Below are 27,547 nucleotides of genomic sequence, written 5' to 3' on the forward strand. Positions count from 1 at the left end.
GCGGCCGCCGGCCCTGAGGCGAGGGGCTGGGCGGGGAATGCCGGCGGAAGGCGCCGCCCGGCGCGGGGTCACGTGAACGGTGGCAAGATGGCTGCCTTTCCGTGGTGAGGCGGGGGGCTCTGCGGGTCCCCGCGGCTGTGTGAGGCGGCTGTCGTGCTCTGCGCCCCTCACAGCCGAGGGGCTGAGGTGGGGAGGGGGCTCGGAGAACGCCCGAGTGCGCCGGAGGGGGAAGCCTCGCCCTCCGGGAGCGAAAGCGCTCGCCGCTGCCGGGGCTCTTTTCCTGTAGGGCCTGAGGGCAGTGGGACGTCCGAGGCTGGCGGGAGGGAGCGGGGCGCTGGGTGCCGTGGCTGCGCTGCCGTGGGGTCGCAGCCTGTGGTGGTGCTGGCGGCCGTCCGGAGAGATGGGGCGGTGCGGCTCAGATTTACAGCGCGGTGGTGTTACCCTGGGCGCTGCGGGGTGCCGGGGCGCTGAGCCCTCGGGGTCCGTGAGGAAGGCGGCCGAGGGAGCGGGCGGCCCCGGAGCGGGTCTTGTCCCTGAGCGAGAAGGTGTTGGGTTGGTTTGAACACCTCATGCTCCTGCTCGGAGGAAGGAGCCGCTGAAGGAGCGGAACCAGATGAAGTTTTAGTATCGTGAACCTGAGTTTACCTCACAGGTTACTGGCACGGTTTAGCTGCTGCGTTCACTGGCCCGTCGGAAGTAGACACGGTGCTTAAGGGCTGCAAACTAAAGGCAGCTTATTGCGACGTGCAGTATGGTGTACAGCTAAAGAAGCTGCACTGAGTGGGACATGGAATAGCTTAGTCTGGTGGTTGTTGTGGAAAGGAAGGATAAAACAGGCACTCTTCTCTGCCAGAGGAAAGGAAAATATGTTCATAGTTTGTTTTTCTTCAGAATTGTTTAAAATTAGCTAATTTTCTGTTTGTGTTCTTCTGTTGTTTTTTTAACACAACAAATACACCCAGTTCTAGGTTTTGATGTGGCTGAGGGGTTATAGTCCTGAGCAAACTAGACATGAAACCTCATGTGAAGTTCATCAACAAAAGTGATAGGCAGTAGTTAGAGCCAATTAGAGCATTAGGATGCCAGAAGATTTCCTCTATATATACACTGCCATGCTGAAAATCACCTGTCTTATTCTCTCATGACATTAATATGTGTGTAAACTTTCATGATTAATAAAAAGTGGAAATAATTCATGGGTTTAAAGTTTAAAAAGTTAATAAAAACTCAGTTGGTTTCATAAAAACACCAGAGCTGCGCTTTTTATAATGAACGCACCCGTGCATGAAATACTTTAAAACCTGAGCCCATGTGGCTGAGGAAGTTTGTGGGTGTAAGAGAGCTCTAACACAGCTGGCTGCTGGAACTGTTGGTGCTTAGTGAGCACAGTAGTTTTGGTGGGATCTGTGTGTGTGGTCAGTGAGCTTGCAGAAACAGGAAGGAATAAATGTGTCTGTAACTGATGAATTTCTAGCAGTACCAAAACAGGATGAAAACGGAGGCCTGCAGCCAGAAAGCAGAGCAGTGGGGCTGCCAACAGTTTGGGTTTTGTGTGGTGCAGCATTGAGGTAGCTGGCTAACAAGTGGTAACACTGATGCAGAAGTGGCCATGGAGAAAAAACAAACTAGAGTAAAATGTTCTGATGCGTGTTTTTCTGTAATGTGGAAGGTACTGTCTTGCTGCAGGGTTTAGCAGAACACTGGCTGCCTTTAAGCGTTGTTGGATGCTGATTTTAAAGAGCTGTTTTGCAAATACATGAAGCTTAAAACCTAGGGCTAGAATTCTTTTTTTTTGTATTAAATATGTGTAAATATCTAAATACATTGTTTGGGGTTTATGTTTAATATTCAGATAACAATGGGTACATTCGCTTGTCGGGTGCGCTTTGTTCTGTAATCAATACCGATATATCTCTAGTGTTGTAAAGAGATTCTTTTCCATTTTACCTGCCATGCTTGTCTGTGCTCCCTGCAAGCTTTCTGAAGCCTGTGCTTTAGGATGTTGGCAGCCTGGAAAGTGTCGAAGGTAGAGAGTGGTGGCAATTGCAGTGGTGCTTGTGTGTGTATAAGGAGGTTGAAAGCCACTGTTAAAACAGCACCTGCAGGCAGGGGTGTATTTTGCAGTATGCACTAGAGATGAAACCCTTGCTTGGCCCAAGCCTTATTTTAAGTTTACTTAAAATAAGTTTACTCTCAGAAGTTGGCTGCATTGCTGTGGCCAAGAAAGAAACTCTTCATCTCTTTTCCCTGGAGAGTAAGTGGAGCATCATTTCAGTGCAAGCTTGGGCTTGCCCCCTGTATTAGATACGTTACAAGCTGTTTTACCACTTGAATAGCCGCATTGTAAATATACTTTTGTGAGACTTATTTGCAGGGTGAACAGTTGCTCATCATTCACACGCATGTATTAGACATATATACTGCCTGGTGATGTCTTGCATTCTAATTAGAGTAGGATTGATGTTGGCCTGCGAGTGGTATGCCAAGTGTGAGCTGTCAGCAACATCTTTATTTACTGCTAGATAGGAAATATCTGTAAAGACGAGGTATGGAGAGTTGAGTGGCTGAAAGTAAAATTTCTTCTGTTTCAGTTTTATGTATCTTAGTAGAGAGGGAAATTCTGGGCTTTACATTGACTTATTTTTCAACATGCATTTCTTTTTGTTAATGTGTCTGCATCTGTATAGATGTAGGATGTGTTTCTCTGTTCATTAAGTACGTATATGATTATTTATATGCATATATACTTTACTCTTTTTAAGGCATGCAAGATCGAGAAACTATGTTTCAGAATCTGAAGTATGCAAACTGGAATCCATACCCTTGGATTTTGGCGATTACCATCCACTAAAGCCCATTACAGTGAGTTTTCTTCTTGTACTTTTGGAAAATTGAACGCAAATTAAAACTGTGTTCTTCTTTTTACTTCTGTTCCTTTAAAATTAAAATGCTTCGAAGCTGGTGGTAGTACTAGTGAAGCTGCTTTCTGTTAGTGGCTTACGTTGGAGACATCAAGGTTTATTCTGTTTGTCCTTTACAGAAATTTGCTGATGCTGTTATGGGTCAAAACCAGCCTCCTAATGACAAATATAGCATTCCAACTTGTGGGTTTTCTTGGTTGCATTAAATGCTGAATAATGGATAAGTTTAAAATCAAATTGTTGCATTACAAATAACCTGCATAATTGCTTGATGTAAGATTTGGTTTTGGGTTAACTTCCAGTCAGCTGTATGCTTTAAAACATTTATCATGTCTTTAATGTATGAGAGGCTTTTAAAACTATGGATGCACAAAAAAAATCCAGTTTCAAAGAAATGATAATCAGACAGTGATGAATGATAAATGGACAGTACCTTCTGCTCAGGAAGGTCAGTAGGGAGATAAGGCGGAGGTCTTAAAAATGGACGTGATGTTTCAGGTTTGAGTATTGTATGAGAAAGTAAAGATGAGAGAAGCAGAGGAAAACAGATAGCAAGGAGGAGGTTGGAGGGGATGGACAAAACCAATAAAATGGAGGGGGGTTGCTAGAAAGAAATTTAGAGTGGTTGTTCTTACAGTTCTGTGGACCTGGAATTGGAAGAGGGAAAAAAAAAAAGTAATGAAAGTGCTATCAAAGAGTGCCTCCAGGTTCAGGGGTAAAGGAGATGCTTCATTTTAAATGCGGATGCTCATTCTAGAGTTGGTTTTAGTTGTCCTTGCTCTCATTGCAACAGCACAATTTATGTAGCATATATTTTGATGATTTATTAAAGAAAAAATGGGGAAGAGAAAGCCTTTTTAATAGTTCTGAGCTTTTCTTTTAGGTTACTGAATCCAAGACCAAGAAAATGAACCGGAAAGGAAGCACTTCTTCTACGTCCTCCTCCTCTTCCAGTTCTATGCTGGATCCATTGAGCAGTGTACTGGATGGTACTGATCCCTTGTCATTGTTCGCAGCAGCTGCAGATCCTGTGACTACTACTGGGACCATGGTAACACTGGAGGCAGTTATGTCCACTACATAAAATAACCCCTTCCCTCAAAAAAAAAACCCACAAAGCCAACCCTGGATAAAATAGATTTGTTTTGCCAATTAGGAGGTTAATGCAAATGAGAAGTATACTTTATTTTATGGCAGAGGGGTTGGAACTAGATGATCTTAAGGTCCTTTCCAACCCTAACTATTCTATGATTCTATGATTAATAGAATAGCATATTCTTCTTTTCTTTACCTCTTCTATGTGGTTGATGTTGGCATATTTATTGAAATATGGGTTTTGGTTTTTTTAGAAATATTGTACCTTTTGGAAGGATCAGTTATAACTTGAAATATGAAGTTGACCTCTATGGGTCTTCTCTTTTTTTTCCAGATTCGTATTTAACATTTGTGCTCTAATTCCCCTCATAGGATAGCACACGAAAGAAACGGGATAAAGATGACAGCTCAGCAGTAGGAAGTGACTTTGAACCATGGTCAAGCAAACGTGGTGAAATCCTTGCTAGATACACAACAACAGAGAAGCTCTCTATTGTAAGTGGCAGCTTCTCCAGTTTTATTTGTTTCTACTAGACGTTTAATGGGTTTTGGTTGTTGTTGTTTTGCAGTTATTTAATGACTAAGTACTGTCCCTCTAGATTTCAGTTTCAATGTTGTAGAAAGCTGTACCACAACTCTAACTTATAATAAGTGTTCTGGAGCCAAGTCCAGAGATCTGTGGATACTTAGAAGCCATAACTTTGTCTTTTTGTTTAATAATACAAATTACTTCTGGTCTTATATCTGCTTCTAAACCATTAGGGTCTTCATTAGCAGTGTAATAACCCTGTGAATTCTTAGAATGGTAGTGAGTACATGTTTTCTGAAGTCTGCTTTTTCTTCACAGAATCTGTACATGGGATCTGAAAAAGGTAAGCAGTTTCTTTAACAGCAACAAATTTTGCTTGGGGTGGGGTATAGTGACAGGTTTGCTGTCAAGTCTAGTTGAAAAGTGTTTTCCTGTCCTCCCCTATTCTGACATGTAGTTGGATCTGTGTTTTTTGTGAACAAGATTTCTGTTGGAATTTTACTTAAAGTAATTACTGAAAATAAACCATACAGCCACCTTTGTCTTGTATTCCTGTATGCTGATGAATTTGTGATTATGTGTTGTGGAAGAAAATGGCATTCATTACCTTCCACTATAGCTTAAAACTTTCATTTAAGGTTCTGAAGGTCATCTTTATCAACTCTTCTGCTTGCTGGAAGGGAAAGCAAACAAGTCCCTTGGGAACTTTTTCAGTTATTCTCTTTACATGAAAGTGAAATGGTTTCAGCTGTATGCTGAGTGTTCAAAAAAGAACCAAATGTTAAATATTTTATCATGTTTTCTAGCAAAGCAATCTGGCCTTAGTAGTTATAGCTGATTGTAAATCAAAGTTATAGCTTTTGTAAATAAAAAAAAAAGAGTTTTTATATATGATTAAGCATGCAGCACTTCAGCTTCTGCAAAAATATGAAATACTTTTTTGGAATGAGAATGGTCAAACACTGAAACAGGATGCCCAGGGCGAGTGTGACATCTCTGTCCTTAGATATTGTTAAACTGACCAGATGTAACCCTGTGTAATCTGTGATAACTTCAAAATCAGACCTGCTTTGAGGAGGAGAGTTGGACACAGACCTCCACAGGGCTTTTCTAGTCTAAATTATTTGGTGGTTTTACCCAGTGGGTCCTTTCTTATCAGCAAAACTTGCAAGAAAATCCATTTATATTCAGTTTTGCTTACTTGCCATTCCCTGTTCAAATTGAATGAGCTGTAGGTATGTTTAAGTGTGTCCTCAGAAATAGTCACCAAATAAATCAAACCACTTGTCTTCTAGCATGGAAGCTGACTAGTTGTCTGAGTCTGTCAAGCTTCTTCAGGTTTGTTTCCCTTTAGGAGGTCCAAGTAAAGAAACTCAAGCATGCAATTCTTTACAGGAAAAGCTACAACTACTGGCTCAGCAGTTTCTGAAAAAGTGAGGACAAGGTTAGAAGAACTGGATGATCTGGAAGAGGTGAGAGAGTTTTCTGATCCAAGTACATCACCATTTAAAAAGTAAAGTAAATTTGTGAAATAAAAGCCTTTTATGAAACTTTTAAAAAGGTCCTGATTCTACATGTGCTTATGCAATATTTAGTTAAGTGTATACTTTCCACGGGACTCCTCTTGGAGCTTCAATCCTTATGGTTGCAGAATTCAGGCAGAGTCATATTTTTGTATCACTAGAAATTGTGATTTGAAAATTCACCTGATGTACCAGTGTTGCTTTACCTCAGTTCTGTTCGTGGTCTGCAGATGCTGTAAAATTTTGTGGACCCTGAAGTTTTAACATCTGATAATTTCATTTGCTGTTGTTGCAGAAGCTGCATCCTGTCTACCTGAGTTAATTAAAGTTACATTTACGTGCTTGGTAGAAATACTGAGTACTCAAGTTGTTTCTCAAACTGCAGTATTTTATTGTGCAAAAATGAGATCTTCCATAACTCACTTTTCTAGAACCTGAATTTGTGGGGTACTTCTAGAATTGTTTTGAGTAATGTTGCTTTGAAACTGCTGCCTCTTCACTAACTTCAAGTTTCTTGTTGCCTGAGCCAGCACAGTTCTAATACTTGCATACCACAAAGGATTGAATTATGTTAGTAGAAAAATCAAGTTCCCTTTATCATAAGGAAATATGTAATCTTTTGTGAAACTGTAATTGTGTTTGCATTTTATCTCTTCATCTGTGATTGTTTTACTGATGGTTGTTTCTAGATTCTCAGGTATTATGAAATCTGTTTTGTAATACAGCTTAATAAGCTCATCAAAACTAGTCCTGAAGCTAGTTTTTAATGTCACTCTTATTTCTGCTGAAGACTGTTCCAGAACCACCTTAAGATTTTTCTAAATGCATTTTTAGTCACTTTTTTCCTGTGTCAGTTTGGTTCTAAAGCTTAAACAATTATTTCTGTTTCCAGGTTTAACTAGCTTATTTTTGCTGTGTAATCTTTTTTTAAGGTCTGTAAGGTCTTTGAGAATACAGGTCATAGGAGTGCTTTGGTTCTGAGCATGAAATGAAGATGGTCTCCCTCTCTTGCTGATAAGGTTTATTTTCAATTGCCAGGGGTCTCAGAAGGAGCTGTTGAATTTGACTCAGCAGGATTATGTGAACCGAATTGAAGAACTGAACCAGTCTTTAAAGGATGCTTGGTCCTCTGATCAGAAAGTAAAAGCTCTGAAAATAGTCATCCAGGTCAGTTTTACATTTTCATTCTGCACAGAACTGGTGAGTTTGGTGGTGGTGTGGCTTGTCCCATTTCTTTCTTGGGGGAACGTTTTCTAATACTTTTCTATTGCTTGCTTCTGTTCTTCACTGAAACCAATTTCTTTGAGTTTTATGATTTCTGACAACAGTTGGATTTTCAACTTTGTCGTTATGTATTAATTTTGACTAGGGTATGGGGAATGGAATTCTCATAAAGAGAGTGGCCAAATGACAGATGTGGAAAATTTACCTGGTGAGGGATAATTAGTATAAATAACATGTCGTGATACCAACTCTTTTGAGGGCATTTAATTTCTTTTCCTCTCCTTTTACACTTCGAGCCCCTTGCTCCCTACCCCAAGTCATAACAGAATGACTTTTTGAATGTCAGTGTTTCCCATCCAGAGTTACTAAGGCAACTGAATGATCTGATTTAGGATCCTAGCAAGCTACAGAAAACAACTCCAGATTTTTAAAGTGTGTGTATGGTTGTTTTTTTTTCTTTTTTAAACTTGTCCAGAGTCATCTTCTGGCTCATTTGGGATGATGGGCTCCGAGGGGGGCAGGGGGAAACAGCACAATTAAATGCTCTTTTTTGTTTGGCTTGACCCTTAAAAAAAGCCAGAGGCAGAGTGCATCAGAGGACAGATGAGATAATGACATCCTTAAAAGCTGTAAAACTGATAAAATGCTCATAGGCATCAAGTGGGGTTATATAAAGTCATGATTTTTTTTTTTCTTTTGTCTGAAAACTGCTTAGAGTAATTTCAGCTTAAATTGTGGTAAAGATAATAAAGGAAATGAACCATAAAGTAAGTGAGATCAAATAATTATATGTGACCCAGGGTGACTAATGTTCTGTTGTAATACTATGAAAAACACCAATACTGTAATACTAAAAAATCTATATATAACATTTTGAAGTGTGAATATTTTAGTGAAAGGGAATATGGAAAGTCTTCGGATGAAAAGGGACACGGATGTACTGTATTTACAGTGCATTAATAAATGTATATGTATACAGTATCTGACAAGCAGTGACAATCTGCATAAATATGTTCTATGCTCGTTAATATAATATCCAATCACATGTTCTTTTAAATGGTTTCACAAACAATTTTGAAATAATGTAGTCTCTGAGATGGGATTCAGTCCTTCCTCTTAGGAAAGTAGTATCAAAATGCCGTATGTTCATCTGTTAGTGTTGTGTGTCTTGTTCACTTTGCACTTGAACTTCATGCTGCAGATGCTCACCATTAATTGAAAGACTTGGTAAGAATGAAATAGGTATTTGAGTAATTAATACAAATAAAAAGTTATAAAGGTTAACAATTCTAGACTTAGAAAGCAGGATAGGGTGTAAACATGACTGAGCTTTCCTTGTTGTGTTTCTGCCTAGTAAATAACGTAATATTAAGAGTGTTATATCCTCTAAAAGAACCAAGCAGTTTTCTTGACATCAGGCTGTGATTATATGCATAGTCTATGATTATCATCACCTAGTGGTTGGTGTGTAACAGGAGGGGTAAATTTGGCCTTTGTTATTTTCTGAAATGTATGCTAGGCTGGAAAAAGCAATTTTGATTTGAATGCCAGAATTATCGTGATTTAAGAACTAATGGTGAAATTACACTGATCTTTCATTTGGACACTGGGGTTGAAGCTGTCATTTTGATGCACGAGTTTTACAGAGCTTTAAGTGCAAAAAGAGTTCTGGTTATTAAGGCAGGGTGTGCATAGTCGCTGGGGGAATACAGAGCTTACCTGGAACTTAAGCGGGGAGAAAGAGAGTTTGTGACCTTTGGAAGAAGGGGCAGGCAAATCAGGAGGACTACAAGGATGTCATGAGATTATGCAGGGAGAAAATTAAAAGGGGCAAAGCCCAACTAGAACTTAATCTGGCTGTTGCCTTTAAAGACAGTAAAAAATGGTTCTATAAATACAACAGCAACAAAAGGAGGGCTAAGGAGAATCTCCATTCTTTATTGGATGCAGGGAAACGTAGTGACAAAGGATTAGGAGGAGGCTGAGGTACTTAAAGCCTTCTTTGCCCCAGTTGTTCTCTGGGTATCAGAAGACAGGGGTGGGAGCAGAATGAAGCACCCGTCATCCAAGGGGAAATGATCAGGAACCTGCTACACTACTCAGACACGTGTCTGTGGGGCCGGATGGGATCCACTCAAGGGGACAGAGGTATCTGACTGAAGTGCTCACTGAGGCACTGTCAATCGTTCATCAGCAGTCCTGGCTAATCAGGGAGGTCCCAGTCGACTGGAGGTTAGCAGACATGAAGCCCAGCTGCAAGTAGGGCTGGAAGGAAGATCCAGGGAACTAAAAGCCTGTCAGCCTGACCTTAATGCTGGGGAAGGTTGGGGAGCAGATCATCTTGAGTGCCATAACATGGCATGTACAGGACAACCAGGTATACTGAAAGGGTACAGGGTTTATGAAAGGCAGGTTCTGCTTGACATAACCTCATCTCCTTCTAGGGCAAGATGACCTACTTAGTGAATGAGGAAAAGGCTGTGGATGTTGTCTGCATAGACTTGAGTAGAGCCTTTGACACTGCTTCTCGCTGCATTCTTCTGGAGAAATTGGCTGCTCATGGCTTGGACAGGTGTACTGTGCTGGGCAAAAAACTGGCTGACCACAAAAGTGTGGTGTTAATGGAGTTAAATCCAGTTGGTGACCGGTCACTGATAAGTGATCTGGATGAGGGGATAGAGTACACACTCAGGAATTTTGCAGATGACACCAAGTTGGGTGGGAGTGTTGATCTGCTTGAGGGTAGGAAGCCTTTACAGAGGGATGTGGACAGGCTGGATTGTTGGGCTGAGGCTAGTTGTATGAGGCTGCACCTCGAATACTATGCTCAGTTTTGGGCCCCTCAATATAAGACCAACCTTGAGGTGCTGGAGGGCACCAAAGCTGTTCAGGGGTCTGGAGAACAAGTCTTAGGAGAAGCAGCTGAGGGAACTGAGGTTGTTTAGCCTGGAGAAAAGGAGGATCAGGGGAGACCTGGATTGCTCTCTGCAGCTACCTGAAACGAAGTTATAGGGGGGTGGAGTTTGGTCTCTTCTCCCAGGTAACAAGCGATAGGACAAGAGGAAATGGCCTCAAGCTGAGCAAGGAGGGTTTAGACTGGGTATTAGAAAAAATTTCTTCACCAAAAGGGTTGTCAAGTATTAGAACAGACTGCCCAGCGAGGTGGTGGTGTCACTATCCTTGAGGTGTAGCTGTGGCACTTAGAGACATGGTTTAGCAGTGAACTTAGCACTGCTGGGTTAACAGTTGGACTAGATGATCTTAAAGGCTTTTTTCCAACCCAAACGATTCTATGATTCCTCAAGTGCCTTTTTACAATATACTTTATTTGTCAAGAAGGAATAAGCTACTTAGAGTAAGCTGAAGTAAGCTGATTATTTGTGCTCTGAGAAAAGTGGTAATTAAGTGTTCATGGTACATGTAGGTTCTAAACAGCTACTGAATTACCTTTCTTTGAAGATGACAGATTTGCCATGCAGTAGGGAATATTCTGCTTTCATTGTAAGATGTGAATTCTCTTGCCTGTCTTTCTGGTGCACTCACTTTTAAGTTCCTCCCTGATGGATAAAGCAAAAAGGCTAAGTGTGCCCCTTGTTTAAGCATGTTCAAATGTCATTATGTTCTTCTCAAAACCAAGCAGTCCTGTGGGGTATCGGATTGCTTCCTGGATTTTTGGAATGAAATGAAAACTTGGATCTTTATTCCACTGAGATAAAAGAACTGTTTTCTGACAAAGGAGAGAGAAGGGACAGAGATCACAGAGAATACTGCACTTATCAGTCTTAAATAGAGATCAGAGAAGACTCGTGGTCAAAGGCTGCTTTTAGCTCAAGTGGGGAGGAGGTGGGTTTCTCTCCCCAGTCAGTCATTTGCCTGTTTTGTTCAGGTGGAAGTTGATTATTTTGTGAATAAACTTCTGCCAAAGTTTTGATTCCAGTTCAGTCTGCAGTTTGTGCATCATCTCAAAAAACAAAAGTACCGTTTCATTAAATATCTTCAAAGTGTCTTCATTCCTCAGTGTGTATTTTGAATTTGTATCCTAGATGGACACATTCCTAGCTGGACTTAACATTCAGCGACACTAGAACTAAATGGGCTGATATGTTTTCATATGTGACTTTGTACCAGCTACCATTATAATCCAAATGCCACAATGATGTTGGGTGCCTGTGGATGGTGATTGATCACAGATCCCTCCCTGGAGCTGACTCTGGATCAGCTGGCCTGTTTCCAGGATGTTTGAACACAAACGTGTTGAAAAACTCATTAGCCAGACTTTTAAAATTGTTTCTTAATTTAGTCCATACAAAATTTTGTGTTTGATGTGGATGCTTAGAGAGATGCTGAGTAACTGAAAAAAAACCCCAGCAACCAAAACCCCTTAAAAAGTTATTTTAGGAAAGAAGTGCCTTTTAATGCTTCTTCTGGGGGAGGATTTGTCTTGTCTGAACAAATGCACAGATCTGCATGGTCAGCTGAAGTTTTGCATTGCAGATTACCTTACATAAAGGAAAACCAGATCTGTGTCTAGCTCTGCTGGAAATGAAGAATAACCTGAAAAATACCAAGAGTATTTGGTTAGTATATGTTAGGGATTCTTCTGCTTTTTGCTGGATAGGTCATGTTGGTTCTTTCCATCTGTAGATATTAATCTGTTTTAGCCTGTCTGGAGTGAAAACACAAACTTGCATTGTCCTCTAAAAATGTTTCTGTTCTGTTTTTTTTTTTTTTTCTTCTCTGCTTTTAGTGTTCAAAGCTTCTTTCAGACACGACAGTAATCCAGTTCTATCCAAGTAAATTTGTTTTAATTACAGATATCCTCGATACTTTTGGTAAGTGTCTTGTGTGCCAGACTTAACTACACAGTTGTTAAAAAGGTGAAATTATTACTCGTAATGTTTCAAACCACCAGAGTTATCTGAAAATTGCTGAAATTACTCTGGCTTAACATGGAATATTTCCAACATAAACATTTGGGCATTAGTGGTATAAACATGGTATGTAATTGTTCAAAAACTGTGAATGAAGTCTTTAGAATAAGAATACTTCATTTTCTAGTTCTGTGCTTTATGTATTAGTGAATATCTGGAAGAAAAATGATCTCTGCATTTTGAAATTTAAACCACTGTCGTTATCATGAAAATATTTTAGGTTTGGCAGCCTCTTGATTCAATATTTCATTCTGTTTATATTTGAGGAGTAGAAGTTGGGAAGTTTTCTTTAGCTGAACAGGGAGTATGAAGTGATCAGAAAGTAGTTACTGATTTTTTTGATCTATATTAATAATTTTTAAATGATCCTTTAAGTGAAATTGTCATCCATTTCATGTGATTGTCTTGGTTTTCTGCCATGTTATGGAAAAGATTTACAATGGCATTCCAAGTAGAAGGGTATTTTGATTTTTAGCAGGATATGCTATGACAGATCGAATTGTTTTTTCAGGCTTTGCTTCCCCTTTATGCTCTTTCCTACTTACCAAAAATTGCTGACGATAACATAATACCCAAGCTCGGCAAAGGCAGGACACTGGCTGTCCTTTCCTGGCTGGGGAGAAATCTGACCTGTGCTAGCTCTGCTCTTAAGACAGCCAAATCATTTCATCTTATTTTTTTATGGTGTGCAAAGTGCTAAATTCAGACTTAACGCTGCAGCCTCACTAGAGGGCAGCACAATTTTAGTGTTCTGGAGGGCTTTGTTCCAGCTGATTCCAGTGCATGTTGGAGAGGGAACCTTTGTATCAACATTTTGTGTTTTACAGTTTGTTCTGAATGATTTTTTTTTTCTTTTTAAAACCAGGGAAACTGGTGTATGAAAGGATCCTGTCAATGTGTGTGGACAGCCGTGTCTCTTTGCCAGGTAACTTGGTGTTTGCCTCTGCTGTGCTCCTGGAAAAACCATGTCTGAACTAACCTGAGGAAGGTTAAGCAGGACCTATCTACTGTATCTCCTGTGGGAAAAGTTCTGATTTGAATCTTGTAATTTTTAGTTTTTAGCAGAGTAAAATCCATTACTTACAGCTTCCACCATTCACTATTCATAAGCTTGTTCATGCAAGCTTACATGGTAACCATGAAGAGTATACCTAAGGTATAATAAAATATGCTTGTTGCTTTGATGTTACTAAACATAAAGTGGGTCTTCCTGAGACTCAGAATTGCAAAGAGTGATATATAAGTAGAGGGAGAATGAAACATGAATGGCCAAATTAGATGAAGGAAGACCTTTTTCTTTTTTTGTTAGCATATGCTCTTTTCTGAAGTACCGCGGTTTAGTAGCTTAAAGTTAGTGGTACAAATCTAACAAAGCTGAGAATCTCAGAGTTTGGTAAACAGATGTTTTTGCTGCTACATTGGAAACTTGATAATTTTGCTTTAATTAGGGCAGGTTTTTGGAAGAAGCTGCAGAGGCTGTCCTTGAGCTGGTGATGAGTTTATTAGGATAGAACAATCTTTCTAATTTGGGCTGTTTTTATTTTTTCACTTGGAGTTCCAACACAATGTAAAAGTCTAATTTGACATTTACAGTACAAATGTGTATGGAAAAACCTCTTTAGGAAGGTCCTATATCCAAAGATATATTCCATGGAAACACAAGCATTTTCTTGGAATTTGGAGTATATTAAATGCGTGTCCTTGAAACATTCTTACTCTGTTGCTGGCAATTCAACAGTACCATTAGGCTGTAGTTAAAACTGTAGGATTTGAGCCAGAAGCTTGAAATCAACAAATACATAAATTTGAAATAAGCATAAAGGAAATATTTATGATAGATTTGGTTGTTGCAGATATGACAAACTGTTCTGATAGGCGTTAATGAAGGCAGACAGTTCCCATAGCACGTCATGATTACTGGGCACAGCTACCTCCATTCTGGAGAGCTGTACTACAGAGCTGTCAGAGGCACTGCTGGTGGAAACTTCCCAAGCAGCTATAAAAGTGGGAGGGAGAAGGAAAATCTGTGCTGGCTGTGCGCACACTGTGAACCCCCAGGGATTTCAGGCCCAACCTCCATGCTCATCCCTTGGGAACCATGTGGAACAAAGTTGGAGAAGAACTCTTGTGGCTCTAGATGAGAAAGATTGTCTTCCTCTACTCAGTCAGCATCTAGTGTGCAGCTTCACTAGTCTAGGAAGTTAGAAACTGTTGTATGGAGCTGGAGCTTCTCCCGTTCTGGGGGCAGGGCTGGGAGAGCACTGGTATTTTAGAACTGTTCCCAAAGAGTTTATAAACACATTCACAGCAGAAGCTGCTTGTGTAGCTTTATCACTGAGAGAAAATGAACCCATCCTCCCCAACTGTTTTGTCTCAGACCTTGGTTGATCCCATGAAGCCTATTTTTGCCTTCTGCTTCAGGCAATGTAGAGAAAGAGGAGTCAGTTGCTGTGCAACTGCGTGCCCCCCTGACCAGAACACTGCCCCCCAACCCATCTGTTCCACCCGAGGGTGGCAGCTTTTTCCTGCTGGCAGCTGACACAAATATTCCAAGAGCTCGTGAGGAAAGAACTGTGCTGCAGTGTTACATGTTAGTGTTCTGTCAGTGTTTAGTATTTCTTAATTCTTGCAATATAGTTTTAAATAATATCCTTTAAAAATATATTAGCCTTTTAAAGTAAAGAATTTGAGTGCTTAAATCTCTTTTATATGTATGCATTTGGTATAGATTTACGTAGCTGTGTTTGTCACAGATTCCCTGTGTTTTTTCTTGCAATTTCTCCTTTTGGGGGAGGCAGAAGTTAGATTCCTAAGTAGCAAATATGAGATTAACTTCAAGTGCTCAACTTCAGCTTCTGACATGTTAATGCAAGCTAGAAGCTCTACTTACTTTTGCTGTCTGTATACTCAACTCTTACTGCTGCACGGGAGAGCTGAGAAGGAAACATGTTGCCTAGTTTATTATGGTGCGCCTGAGTTCTTGGTGAAAGGAAAGAAAATGCAGTTTTAAACCAACCTCGGCTGTAAAGTAACTTCTTTCCAGAAAGACTGTAACTGTTTCTGGGCCCTTGTTTTTTTTTTCCCCCCAGATAATTTTTCTCCAGAGAGTGTGAACGACACGGCCAAAGAAACTTGCTTAAACTGGTTTTTCAAGATTGCTTCCATCAGAGAGCTCATTCCCAGATTGTATCCTTGTCAAATGAGACTCTTGGAGTCTGTTTGCAGGTTTTTTGTAGACTTTCCCTCAAATGAACCTGTCTGTTTCAATGAAATCCACAGCATCTGATGTTTATACTGACTTTGTTTTGCTTGTTTCAGGCTGTACGTTTTGAATTTAAATTTGAGTCGTGTTTCATAGTCAGCTGAATGCTGAATTATTGGCAGTGTGGCACTTATAGAAGAGATGATGTGTGAAAAGTTTTGAAACAATAAAAATCTAGATAAATCATAAAAATCAACAAAATGCAGTGAAATTAATTACAGAAAGCCTTGAAATAGTTGATTCAATATGTATTTGGTATGTAAGTTTGTTTTTATGTTTTTAAATGGCATGTATCTTGGTTTTGTTCCTTAACTTGGCTTCTTTTTAGTTACGTGGAAGCAGCAATACTGAAGTGCAATAAGTTCCTGTCAAAAATGTAAGAGTAAATGTTAAGTATGGGAAGGAAGAGAATGGGCAGGTTTATAAACTAATCTCAGGAGTTAAGCATGGAAATTCTGGGATTAATGGTGAATTAGGGTCTCAATAGGTCTGAGAAGCAGTCCTGAGGGGCTTTGGAGTGCTAAGTGGGAATGCTATAGAAAAATTCAAGGTGAACTGTGATACAATTTGAAATACAAAAGTGCTTTGCAGTTTTGGAATATAGGTATAATTGTGACATCAGGAGATTGCAAATTAAAAACCAGTGGCTTCAGATGGTGGGGGGGGGGGGAAGCAAGATTGCTGAAATGAGGAGTGTGGAAGAAAGATGGCATAAAAAACTGAAAGGAAAATACTGATATGTCATGCTGCTAAAGGCAGAGTTGGAGAAACAATTTAGGAGCAATGAACTGCTATCTATTGAAAATCTTGGTATAAGCTTCCTATGTTGGCAAACAGTGTCAGTTGCTGAGCTGAGAATGTTCCTTCACCTGTAATCCTCCTTTTTCAGTTTCATTTTGAAATGAGTGTTGTAAGCCAAATTGCTACTATAGTGACAACTCTATTATCCCTAAAAAGCTGTTCTTTTACTGGAATTGATGGGCCTCATCTGCAGGCACTGGTACAGCTCTGTCAAAAAGGACCTGTGGGAAAATGAGACATACAAGTTGTTCTGCCAGTTCTGCTTTAAGTGGCTGCTTTCTTCTTATTGAATTACAGCCCTTCTATAGCTTTGCTGTTCCTCTGAAATAGAGTAAGTTTTTCAGTTGTGCTTGTCTTTAGAAGCCAAGCATTCAACCTGGCTATCTGCACTACCCCTAGTGGCAAATACTGCTACTTGGATATAGGATGCGCGTGTTACTATACACATAACATTTTGCTTCTGAAATAAATTTTTGTGCTAATGTGCTGCTGCTTTGGTAGGTGTTTCTGTGACTCAGACTCAGTTGTCAGTCTACACGGCAGCTACTGACGTTATCTCTCAGTGATGACATTGTTACCAATTGTTGAATCTCATTTTTGTTTCTGAAAAATCTTCACAGGGGGATTTCGGAATGTCTCCCACGGTTAACATCTATGATTAGAGGAATTGGAGATCCACTGGTTGCAGTCTATGCAAGAGCATACCTTTGCAGGGTAGGCTGTCATTTGACACTTTAGATTTGTCACAAAGATTTACTGCAGCTAGCTCTGCTGCTAAAGGGGAATTTCTTTTAACTACTGTTTGTATCTGAAGCAGTCAGCAGCCTGTCTCCTCCTTCTGATAAACCAAAAAATAAATTTCTCTTGTTTTAATAATGGGGAATCTTCTGTTGAATATTCATAATAAGTAAAAATAATTTTATGTGCTGCTTATGCTAGTTTTTCATCTTCAGGTAGGGCGAAATATAAGGGACCTAAGTAGAAAGAGAGTTTGGACTTTGAGACTACATGCTGTTGTCTGATTGCTGGGTGCTGTTGTTCACAGTTAAGTGCTTTCTCTATGTTCATCTTCCTTCTGCTGCTCAAGTGTATGTGGCAGGTAGAGGGCTGGCAAGCTCCTTGGCAGAGGAGCCACTTGGTGAAATGTTCAGACAGTGTCCGCACAGTGTGGCTGTCTTCTTACCCTCAGCTACTCCTGCAGTTACCTTAACAGCTCAGCCAAGATAAAATTACTCAAGAAGAGACCTTAAAATGATTCAAGAAGTCATCAATACTAGAAAAATAATTGTGAAACACATTTTTGAAGTAGTGGCAAAGAACTCAACTATGACTGGGAAATGGTAGGGCTGCTAATTAGCAATACTTGGTACACTATTCAAGGGTGTCCATGTGGATTCCTTTGTCTGCAAGTAATGGCTAACCTCTGGTTTACTCTTATAGACGAGCTGCTTAGTCTATTTGAATCATGAAATACAATATTGCATTTTTGTTGTAGCTTAATCATTCCTGCTACTTAGTGCAAGGCTTCTGAAGGTTTCATAGAAAACATTTTGTATGCACAGTCCACCTTTACTACTCCTGATACACCTAAAAGAGATGCCTAATGATAGAGCAGTTAGGCCTAATAATCTAGTGATAGTAATTAGTAATTGCAATTTAGGGAGTGCTTAGCGCGATCTGTTTGTCCACAAAGATGATAATATAAAATAAAAAAGATGATGTTTTTTGGAATAAAAGAGTAGCTACTAAAATCCTGACTTTTCTTTAAAATGAGAAATCTTAGTGGACTGGGAGGCATTTAATCTTCTGTATTCCAGCTGCTGAAACTATATTAATACTTTCACAATGAGGATAAGGAAAACAGATATTTTTAAAAATATGAATTCTGGAATAGGAAACTTGCAGTATGAATGTAAATGATGTCTAAAACCACAGTGTAATGAATTGTGCAAATAAAACTCTTGTATGAAACCAAAGAGCCAGATATTTACACAACAGTGGAGCCGCATGGTTTGGTATGAAATGATATATAAAGAACTGTGCTGAAGTCAGCTAGAACTGCATATTCTCAGGGATCCCAGAAACTCAGACCCCTGGGTTTGTTTGAAGAGGGGGACCTTAGGCTGTTGGGATGGGTTTGTTTGTTTATTAAGCCTGATCTGTTACTAATCTGTCAGCAGCTTCTCATTCATTATTGCATATTTAGTAATATATTAAAGATATTTTAATTTTTTGGTATTTTTCATCTGTGTTACTGAAAACAGTCATGTAAGGATTAGCTTCCTTTGCAATTCCAGCTTTACTACATAGGCCTTGTGTTTGTGCATCAGCTTATATTAATCAATATTATATCTGTCAATGTATTTTCCTTTGGGATCTTCATTCTGTCCATGGAATAAATACACATGATTTTAAGCAGCTTCTGAACTTTGACTTTTTAAATGTTCTTCATCATAAGGCTTTCTGCATACAATGAATATAGGCTGTTCCAGTGCAGGCACTGGGGTAGACATTGATTTCCTCACTGTTTACAGGCATTTGGATCTGATGTTAGGAGAACCATGTTTAAACACAGTTGTAACTACTTCAGGGTAGTTGTTAGTGGACATGACTAACATAGTAAGCAAGGGAATAATCAGTCAAAGCCATGATTCAGTATTGATTTGATGTGTATGATTAGGTATACTCTGGAAAATGTGTTTTATCTTACAACTGAAGGAGAATCATAGCTGATAGGTGCAGATAAAATCTTTCTTTTAATACAGGTTGGAATGGAAGTGGCACCACAACTCAAAGAAAGCCTTAACGAAAATTTCTTTGACTTTCTTCTAACATTTAAACAAGTAAGCAGATAAGGTGTTGGGGTTTTTTATTTGCAAAATCACATAAATACACTCCTGAACCAAACTACCACATACTTTTAAAGAATCTTTAGAATTCTTAAATCTAGATTTGGGGATGCTCCTGTACCCAGATGCAGTATGGGAAACTTTACATACATTCAGATAAATTGAGACTGCTCTGCTCAGCGTTTTTCCATACTTTTAACAGTAATTTCTTATGAGCTTGATATTTTTGCCCCAGCAAGCAATAAATTGCTTCAGAAAATCTCTGTGTATTTGTGATCTTGTCTGTTGTCATTTCGATTCATACACAAACTTTGCCCAGTTTATCTCCTATTTAAGTACCCTTTCACAGCAACATGTTTGTCTTTGTTTCAACAGATTCATGGGGACACAGTTCAGAATCAGCTGGTAGTGCAATGTGTGGAGATTCCTTTGTATTTGACTCTATATTCTCCTGCTATAGACTGGATTTTGCAGTGCATTGCATATCGTGCTCCTGAGGTAAGGAAGCATGGTAGTACTTGATACTGAAAAAAGTGTTTGGGTTAAGTGTTCATTTTGCATATTAAAACCACCCTCAGTCAGTATTTACATGGTTGTGAGAACTGTCTATTTATCTTTCCGGTACAGGACAAATGTTCATGTCCACAAAGCTCAAGTTAGACCATTTCAAATTCATAGGCAGTATTCCTGTTCGTTTCTTGCTGTCCTTTAGCTAGTTTAATCTTTATTTCCCGAATTCATTAGTTTCTTCTGTCATACAGATATAAAAATGATTTGAGTAAACTGTAGCTTTGTAATTGCTTAACATAGTCAACAGGCAGTCTGTTTTGCATTCTGTGGCAGAGAGTTGGTAATCTTCACCTCTCTTGCCAGAGGTAATTGACCTGGCTGGCAAATAGTAATTACTTTGAGAAATGGCGTGGCTGAAGGACTGCAAATTTCACTTCCATAAAATGGTGGGCTTGATTAAAATGCCACTGTACTTATTCCAGTAGGTGTGTTTTATGTGGTACTACACCGTTGTTTTCTTGTATTATAAATGAAGGATAATTTATAAGACATTATATCCTGTATTGTAAATGCAGGATAGGGCAGGATTATTGGAATGTATTGGGTAGGTAATTAAAACAGCTTTTAGTAGATTTTACTACAGCAATTAAAGCTGAATTTATTTGCAGTCTCTACTCCCTAATTTTAATAAGTAATTCTTTCAGGTTCTGCTTACTGAGATGATGGAGAGATGCAAAAATTTGGGGAACAAGTAAGTATTGTACAGTGTAGAAGACAGGAGTCTGTAATGAGTACCTGTGAGTCCCTGCAATAAAATTCTCTCCCTTTTGAAAACACATTTTGAATGCATAGTATAGCTTTTGTTCTCCCAGTATCTTACTAAATCATGATTATGAACATATGTTTTCCAGAGGTGAATTCTAGAATATGGTCAATTACTTGTAGAACAAAAGTTAATTAATTTAATTTGGTTGCTGCATTCTGGTTTCTCAGCCAAAGTTTAGGACACATATGTTCCCCATCAACCATGTTTGATTCCTGGTTGTGCTTCATTTTTCTGTTTTCCTACCCTTCCTTCCCCCTAGCCTGCACTGGCCACAGTCAGTCCATATATGAATTTTGCAAGGGAAGTTGTAAAGCAGCCTTACACCTTTGGAAGATGGTAATATTTAGGTGGCTGCTTTTTTCAACATTAAAATTGGTATCCGAAATGTCTCCTAGAAGTTTGTGTGCAGAATAAGCACCTTCGGTGACTAGTTCAGGAAGATGGTCTGAAAGTTTTGGATGTATTTGAGCTGTGTGTATGGAATTTGGCCTGCTGGTGAGCTAATCTCAGTTCATTTTGTAGGGTAGGTAGGCTGAGTTCTGTGAAAGTTTTTGGCTATCTGTTTTTTTCCTGATGTGCTTTGCACAGTCCAGTCCTGCAGTAGCTGAGGAACTGAAATACATTAATCATTCAGATGAGGAATGTTAGCATTAGCATTCTGTGACTTAGCGAAGGGGTATGGGGAAAGCGTGATTTTAAAAATGCAATGTGAAGATGCTGTTATATCAGAGTGTATAATATGGGTAATAATCCATGTGCTCTGCTGTACTAATTATTTTGTATAGGTATTGATTTGCTTTGTGGAACTTGCTTATAAATCGCCTTTTAGCATTTCTTGTAAAGTGGGGCAAGGGGCCTTTTCTTTGTGCCTTTTTGCCCTTTGAAGGAAAGACAATGGTGAGTATGATGAGTTGAGGTTTTTTGAAGAAATGTTTTTAGGACATATCTTTTTTGGTATTATTATGATTATTATTATAGGGAGGTTGACTAATCCATTGTAGATGATCTATAAAGCATGACAGTTTTCTTTTAAAGTGGAGTTCTGTGGTTTTATGTCTTCTCATGACTGTCAGAATATTACAAAGCAAGAGGCATCAGTGTATAAATCTTTAAATAATCTCAGCGTGTTCCGTGAACTACATTGCCACCATCTAAGTGAAAAGTGAGAGCCTGCTTCTCTGTATGGTGAAGCATATACCTACTGAACTGGAAGTTCTTGTCTAATGATAAAATGCAAGTCCCAGTCAGATTGCAATGAGACCACTAAAGCTCAGTCAGAAAGCACAGAGGATGCTGGGCTATTCTAAGCACTCCATAGATTTCCCTCAAGGTAAACTGCCTTGTATTCAAACTGTCTGTTTCAGCCTAGTGAAGGACACAGTGTTTCATGAGGCAGCTTCTGTGCTAACTCATGGCTGAGTTTGCCCAAAGCAACTGCCTTTTGAATGGTACTAGATTTTGTTTCTTATGTTTGCATAATATAATCAATGAACTTGGTTTTACAGTAACATGATGAGTTCTCTGTTCCCATCGGTAACTTTAGCTTGGTAGTAATAAAGATACGGGTCTGAGTGATTAATCATGAATGTCTGAATATGTCACTGCCAGTTATTGTATGATAATGACTTTGGATTTGTTTAAATCCTAACAATTCAGCTGCTAGAAATTTCACTTTTTTAATGTGTATATATATATTTTAATTCAGTGAGAAAAACTTCAATAGAGATTTGCCCTCCCAAAATATACTTCTGAACTGTAGTTAAAAAGAGAGAGTAAGCTTCCAAATTTGTTGGCTACTCCTAGTTTACTTGGTCTTTCTAGTAAATTTCTGGTAGAACAATGGCTTCAGATAAACCTGTGTGGAACAAGTATTCTACAAGCTGGGCTATCTTTTCCTTATCTGATGGCTTAATGTTTTCTTGTTTTGCTTAGGGTTTTTTCTTCCTTATCGCCTTCTTTAAAATTTAGAATTGATTCTGCACAGTTTTTAGTTTAAGAAGTTAGGATTAATGGAAGTGAAGGGACAACTGAAGTTTCGTTGATGTTGAGCCTAATTGATTTGTTTTATGTTCATTGTAGTGCTTTGCTGTTGAATTCAATAATGTCGGCATTCAGAGCAGAGTTTATTGCTGCAAGATCTATGGACTTCATTGGCATGATTAAAGAGTGTGATGAATCTGGATTCCCAAAGGTAAGTTTTTGTATGCAGTTTGTAACAGTTCCTGTTCATTGGCTGACAGAGTTCTTTATACAGTTAGTTGCCTGCCCAACTTGCACAGCATTTAAATTAAGGGTAGTTTAATCAAAAACTCTTCCTGCACAGTGTATGTGCCAGAGCAGTGTTGGACAGACATGCATCTTCTGCTGGTAATTTAAAATTTGTCATTAACTTTTCAGCATCTCCTCTTCCGCTCCTTGGGATTAAACTTGGCATTGGCTGATCCTCCTGAAAATGATCGCCTTCAAATATTAAATGAAGCCTGGAAGGTTATAACAAAGCTGAAGAACCCACAGGTGAGTTATTGTCTTTTCTGTTTCACTATTCATTCTGTGTTTAAGGCAAAATTGTTCAGTAAGCATATGCTTAGCATAACATGGTTTACCTCTTCTAGATATAGACAGTTGTCAAAAAATATGATGCCTGGTAATATCTGTATATGATCCCTGCTTTTTTGAGTTCTGTTAGAACAACTTAATTCTATATAATGTAAGCAACATAAGCAACTTTTGAGGTCTGTCATTAGTGCTGGATCTTTAGGTCCACATGTATCGTACCTCAGAAGTTTATTCTTTTAAGTGTAATTTTTGCAAATATACTTCTCGTAACCTCTTGTAAATATTGGTAATTGTAAGCCATGTGTATTTCTAGGATTATATCAACTGTGCTGAAGTGTGGGTGGAGTACACATGCAGGCATTTTACGGTATGTGCAACTTATTTTGTTTCATTTGAAAGGTTTTCTAATACAGACTAAGTAGCTGTATTAGCAATTTGGTGTTAAAAATGGAAAAGCTATGAGTATCCAATATAAGTGTATAGGACTTCAGTAGTGAAAGAAAAAATGTATTTCCTTTCATGAAAGATGAATAGGGACGAAAGATGCAGCTTTGAAGGAGTCTTCACCACTGCCCAGCACTGCCTGTTTCTTACACTTTAATGGCAGGAGAACCACTTTAAGTAATGATTTACTACAGCTATGTCTGAAGTTCCTGCCTTAACTAGAGCTCTGTAGAAAGCTGATGCTTAGGTAAATGGAACTCCGACTAGTTTTCAGCGGCTTGATTCATGTGCTGATTTCATTACTGTATTTTGTAACCTCATTTTTCACTACACAGAAACGGGAGGTCAATACAGTTTTGGCTGATGTTATCAAACACATGACTCCTGATCGAGCCTTTGAAGATGCTTACCCCCAGGTAAAGAATTTGCTTTGCCTGATCTGTAAAAATCTGATGTGCATTTTCTTACATGAATTTAAATCTTAAACATTACTGGTGCCTGTTACCACAAAATGATTATTTTTAAACCCTGGCTATAATTTCAGAAGCCTTTTGGAGCAGTGTAATGCTGCGATTTGTTCCTTCACTTTTCTCTGCACATCAGTCTTTCAGAAAAATGCTAAACCAGGATGCCATATGTATTTAGAAGTAGCAATAGTTAACTCCTACACTAGCAGTGGTGTTCTGCTGAAGAAAATGAGCAATCATGGCAGGCTGTTTAAACAGAAGTAAACCGTAAAATAATCAGTCTCTGCTTAGCACTGTTTAGGCTTCAGGGAATTACCGTGTCCAGTTCTGCATGCCAGGTGAGATGTGGATTAGTTGAAGAGGTTCTAGAAGAAGGTTTTTGTGGTTACTTGGAGGGTAGATAAAGTGGCTACAAAAGAAGATTTAGCAAATTGGTTTGGTTTTTGTTTGTTTATTTGGTTTTTTTTTCTTTCAGTCCAGAGAGCTGGAATATGCAGACTATAAATCGGAAATATCTGCCTAACTATAAAGGATAAATAAAGCCCGGGCAGGCTGATCACCCTCTCTTTATATGAGTTCAGAAGAGCATGTTGGAAAAACATCTGCTAGGAACAGCATAGCTGTAGTTGATCCTGCTTTGGGGAAAGAAATGACATTGATGAATGCTTGAAGTGTCTTCCAACCTGGTTTTCTATGAATAACTAGAGAAGAATGATCCCTGGTGTGGGCAGTCTTGATGCAACTTGTATTACAATAATTTTCCTCTTTTTTACACTTTTTTTCCCTTTTTTTCTCTTTAGCTGCAGTCAATTATTCAGAAAGTTATTACCTATATCTATGACTTCTCTTTGCTTTTCTCAGTGGTAAGTGATACTCTGTTTAATAACGTTTTAAAAACCATTTAGCACTGTTTCTGTAAGAGAATTTACCTGACTTGGTAACTGCTCCTTATTCCTTATATATTCATTATTCTGATTCAAATTTCCCCCCATTTTTTTTCCTTAGGCTGTTAGGTTCTGTATGTTTGTTACTATGGCATAAGTGACAATCAGTGGAAGATAAAATACCATTTATTTGTTTGTGTGTTTGTGTAATTGCTGATAGCTGGTTTTATGTTATGGTCTGTACTTAACATGCTCTGTTATAGGGCTTAAATTTGGCATTGAAACCAAGTGAAACTTAGAGAGGTCAGGGATTGTGTATGAGGTAGAGAAAGAGGAACAAAGAGCATCAAAGTGCTGAAACCAGTTGAAGAGCAATATTCAGGAGTGACCCCATGGATTTGGAATCAAGTCTTGTTCACAGATTGCTCAGATAATTCTGAAAAACTTACCCTTGCTATGTTCTTGATATGATACAGAAACAAAGTATTTCAGTATTTTAGCAACCTAAAGCCTTATCTTGGAAGGAAATGTGACTATCTTGGACCTTCATAAGTTGCCCTGGGTACATGGAAAAGGGTTGCTGGCGCATGGCCTGTTTTCATTGTTTTTAATATCTTTTCTTTAGTTCCCGTAGATGTCTGAATTTGTCATGATGTTAAACTATTTCAGTAAAATAATTTTGACTGAAACAGTTATGAATATAAAACCCAACATATTTACTGTTTCAGTGTATTGTTTGTAAAATACCTAATTTTACTTGTTTATGTATTTGTACTTTCAGGAGAAATTCCTGCCGTTTCTGGATATGTTCCAGAAGGAAAGTGTGAGAGTGGAGGTTTGCAAGTGCATTATGGAATCTTTTATTAAGTAAGTGGAGAATATTGAGATTAAATTCACTCTAGAGGGTCTGGGGAATGTGTTGACAGATTGCTAGGGCAGGTGAGTCAGTATATAGGCCACGTATTCCAGGTTTTTGGGAAAAAAAAATCAAAATGTGTCACTTTTGTTAATCTGTTGATTGACTGTATAACTGTTCACAAAGCTGAAATTGAAGTAATAATGTTGATGCTGACTTGCTGTGGATTAACACAATAGTCATAATCTGAGTTTTTTAAAATTTATGTTGCCTAAATCAGTTTATGAAATTTATTTCATGTTCCAGCTGATGTGACAGCAGAGAACTGTTACTTTAATGGAGGAAGAGAGACAGCCTCTTGTTACAAGCTCCATTATGTAGAAAAATGGGTATTTCCACAGTTGAATATGAACTTACAAGATGAGACTTAATCTTCAAATGTTGTACAAGTCAAACAGTCCTTTTCTTTTGAAATAATTAACAGGTTCCTTGGAACATTTTTTACTTTTTCATCTTCCCTTCAGGTATTTATATACAGTGGTAATTCCCCCAAAGCCTGCTCTTCTCTAGGCTAAACAGCCTTTGCTCATGAGAGATGCTGCAAACCCTTAATCATCTTAGTGGTGCTCTGCTGCACATGTGCCTCTGTACCTAAACGTGACATACATCCTGCCTGCATGTCCATCAGTAGCTGAGAAACTTTATCACTTCTGAACAGATCTAGGATTGCTTTGTTTTGATGTGCCTAGATTGTCTTAATGTATCCCATGTCTAGCTTTTTGTGTCCCTTAAGGAGTCAGATTCTGTAGCTTGACAGTAAAGCTCCATGTATTAAGATAATATTTCCTGACTGGCATTTGTTGGAATTGTACGTCTGTAACTACATGATCTTAGGAGTTCTGTTGGTTAAAAAATGAATATAAAACTTCTCTAGTGTCATACAATAGTGATAATTTGAATTATGCATTAAATTGGTATTATTCTAGTAACTGTTTTTCATTTAGACAGAGCAGGATTATTCATCGCTTTTCCTTAAACGTTTTTACAGGCATCAGCAAGAATCTACAAAGGATCCAGTTATACTCAATGCTCTTCTGCATATCTGCAAGACAATGCATGATTCTGTGAAGTAAGATTAACTTTACTCATACTAATAACTATCTTTATTGCAAAGTTTGGCTGCTTGGTGTACAGTTTCACATTTCTGAGGCTGTTTGTTTCATGGTGGATTAAGACATGAATCCAATTAGCGGTGAGGGAAGAGCAGTGCAGTGAAGTTGCAGCATGTACCATTTGCTCTTTAGTTAACTGCTTTATTTTGAATACTGAAGCAGAATGTTGAAAGTAGCAACAGTTTTGTAGTTTTCTAGTGAAGCAGGGACTCTAAGCAGAGATAGAAACCAATTTAATCTTTGAGTTACAGCAAGTAATAAGCTATTTTTGAGATGTAAGTGAATATTCAGCTATTAAAGCACAAATTTTCGTGCTCAATTACACCTTTTCTTGGGCCACTTTTTTCAGCCATTACAGAGGGGTGTGAAATCTTTAAAAGGTCACCTGCAAGATCTCTAGGAACTTGAGCAGGCGAAGTTAGAACTAAGGAAAAGCTCTCTGAAAATTCAGTGCCTTTCCCCTAAATACTCCTCTTTTCCCCTTGACTTTAAGTGCTGAGGTTGCTGGGAATCCTAGCTACCGTGTCACCCTCGCTGTTTGAATAGTAGTTGTGCAATGTGAAAAACAGTTGTGGTTTGCAGGTAACTTGAAAAAGCACACAGAAAACTGTGTCTGAAAATAGAGCCAGCATCACAGTGCTGCAAATTTTAGATCTGAAGAGCAAAAACCTAATTTTTTTCCTCCAGTTTAGGTTGA

General features: G+C 38.7%; 1 protein-coding gene across 3 annotated transcripts in view; it reads left to right on the plus strand.

The window, feature by feature from the left end:
• The first annotated feature begins 1 nt into the window (after position 1).
• Positions 2 to 27,547, plus strand: part of VPS35L (VPS35 endosomal protein sorting factor like) — a 56,785-nt gene continuing 29,239 nt past the window's right edge. Inside the window, exons 1-22 of one of the 3 annotated variants that reach the window (XM_065684248.1) lie at positions 2 to 104; positions 2,763 to 2,862; positions 3,805 to 3,987; positions 4,389 to 4,511; positions 4,864 to 4,888; positions 5,941 to 6,017; positions 7,107 to 7,235; positions 12,040 to 12,124; positions 13,089 to 13,148; positions 15,313 to 15,409; positions 15,814 to 15,861; positions 16,907 to 17,000; positions 19,052 to 19,129; positions 19,511 to 19,633; positions 20,350 to 20,396; positions 22,551 to 22,662; positions 22,869 to 22,985; positions 23,341 to 23,394; positions 23,807 to 23,887; positions 24,739 to 24,801; positions 25,604 to 25,689; positions 26,727 to 26,807. In XM_065684248.1, the coding sequence (XP_065540320.1) occupies positions 88 to 104; positions 2,763 to 2,862; positions 3,805 to 3,987; positions 4,389 to 4,511; positions 4,864 to 4,888; positions 5,941 to 6,017; positions 7,107 to 7,235; positions 12,040 to 12,124; positions 13,089 to 13,148; positions 15,313 to 15,409; positions 15,814 to 15,861; positions 16,907 to 17,000; positions 19,052 to 19,129; positions 19,511 to 19,633; positions 20,350 to 20,396; positions 22,551 to 22,662; positions 22,869 to 22,985; positions 23,341 to 23,394; positions 23,807 to 23,887; positions 24,739 to 24,801; positions 25,604 to 25,689; positions 26,727 to 26,807 (1,880 nt within the window). In that variant the 5' untranslated portion in view covers positions 2 to 87. The other 2 variants (XM_065684249.1, XM_065684247.1) reach the window with 2 other exon arrangements.

Source organism: Lathamus discolor, chromosome 6, assembly GCF_037157495.1.
Source record: "Lathamus discolor isolate bLatDis1 chromosome 6, bLatDis1.hap1, whole genome shotgun sequence".
Classification (NCBI taxonomy): Eukaryota; Metazoa; Chordata; class Aves; order Psittaciformes; family Psittacidae; genus Lathamus; species Lathamus discolor.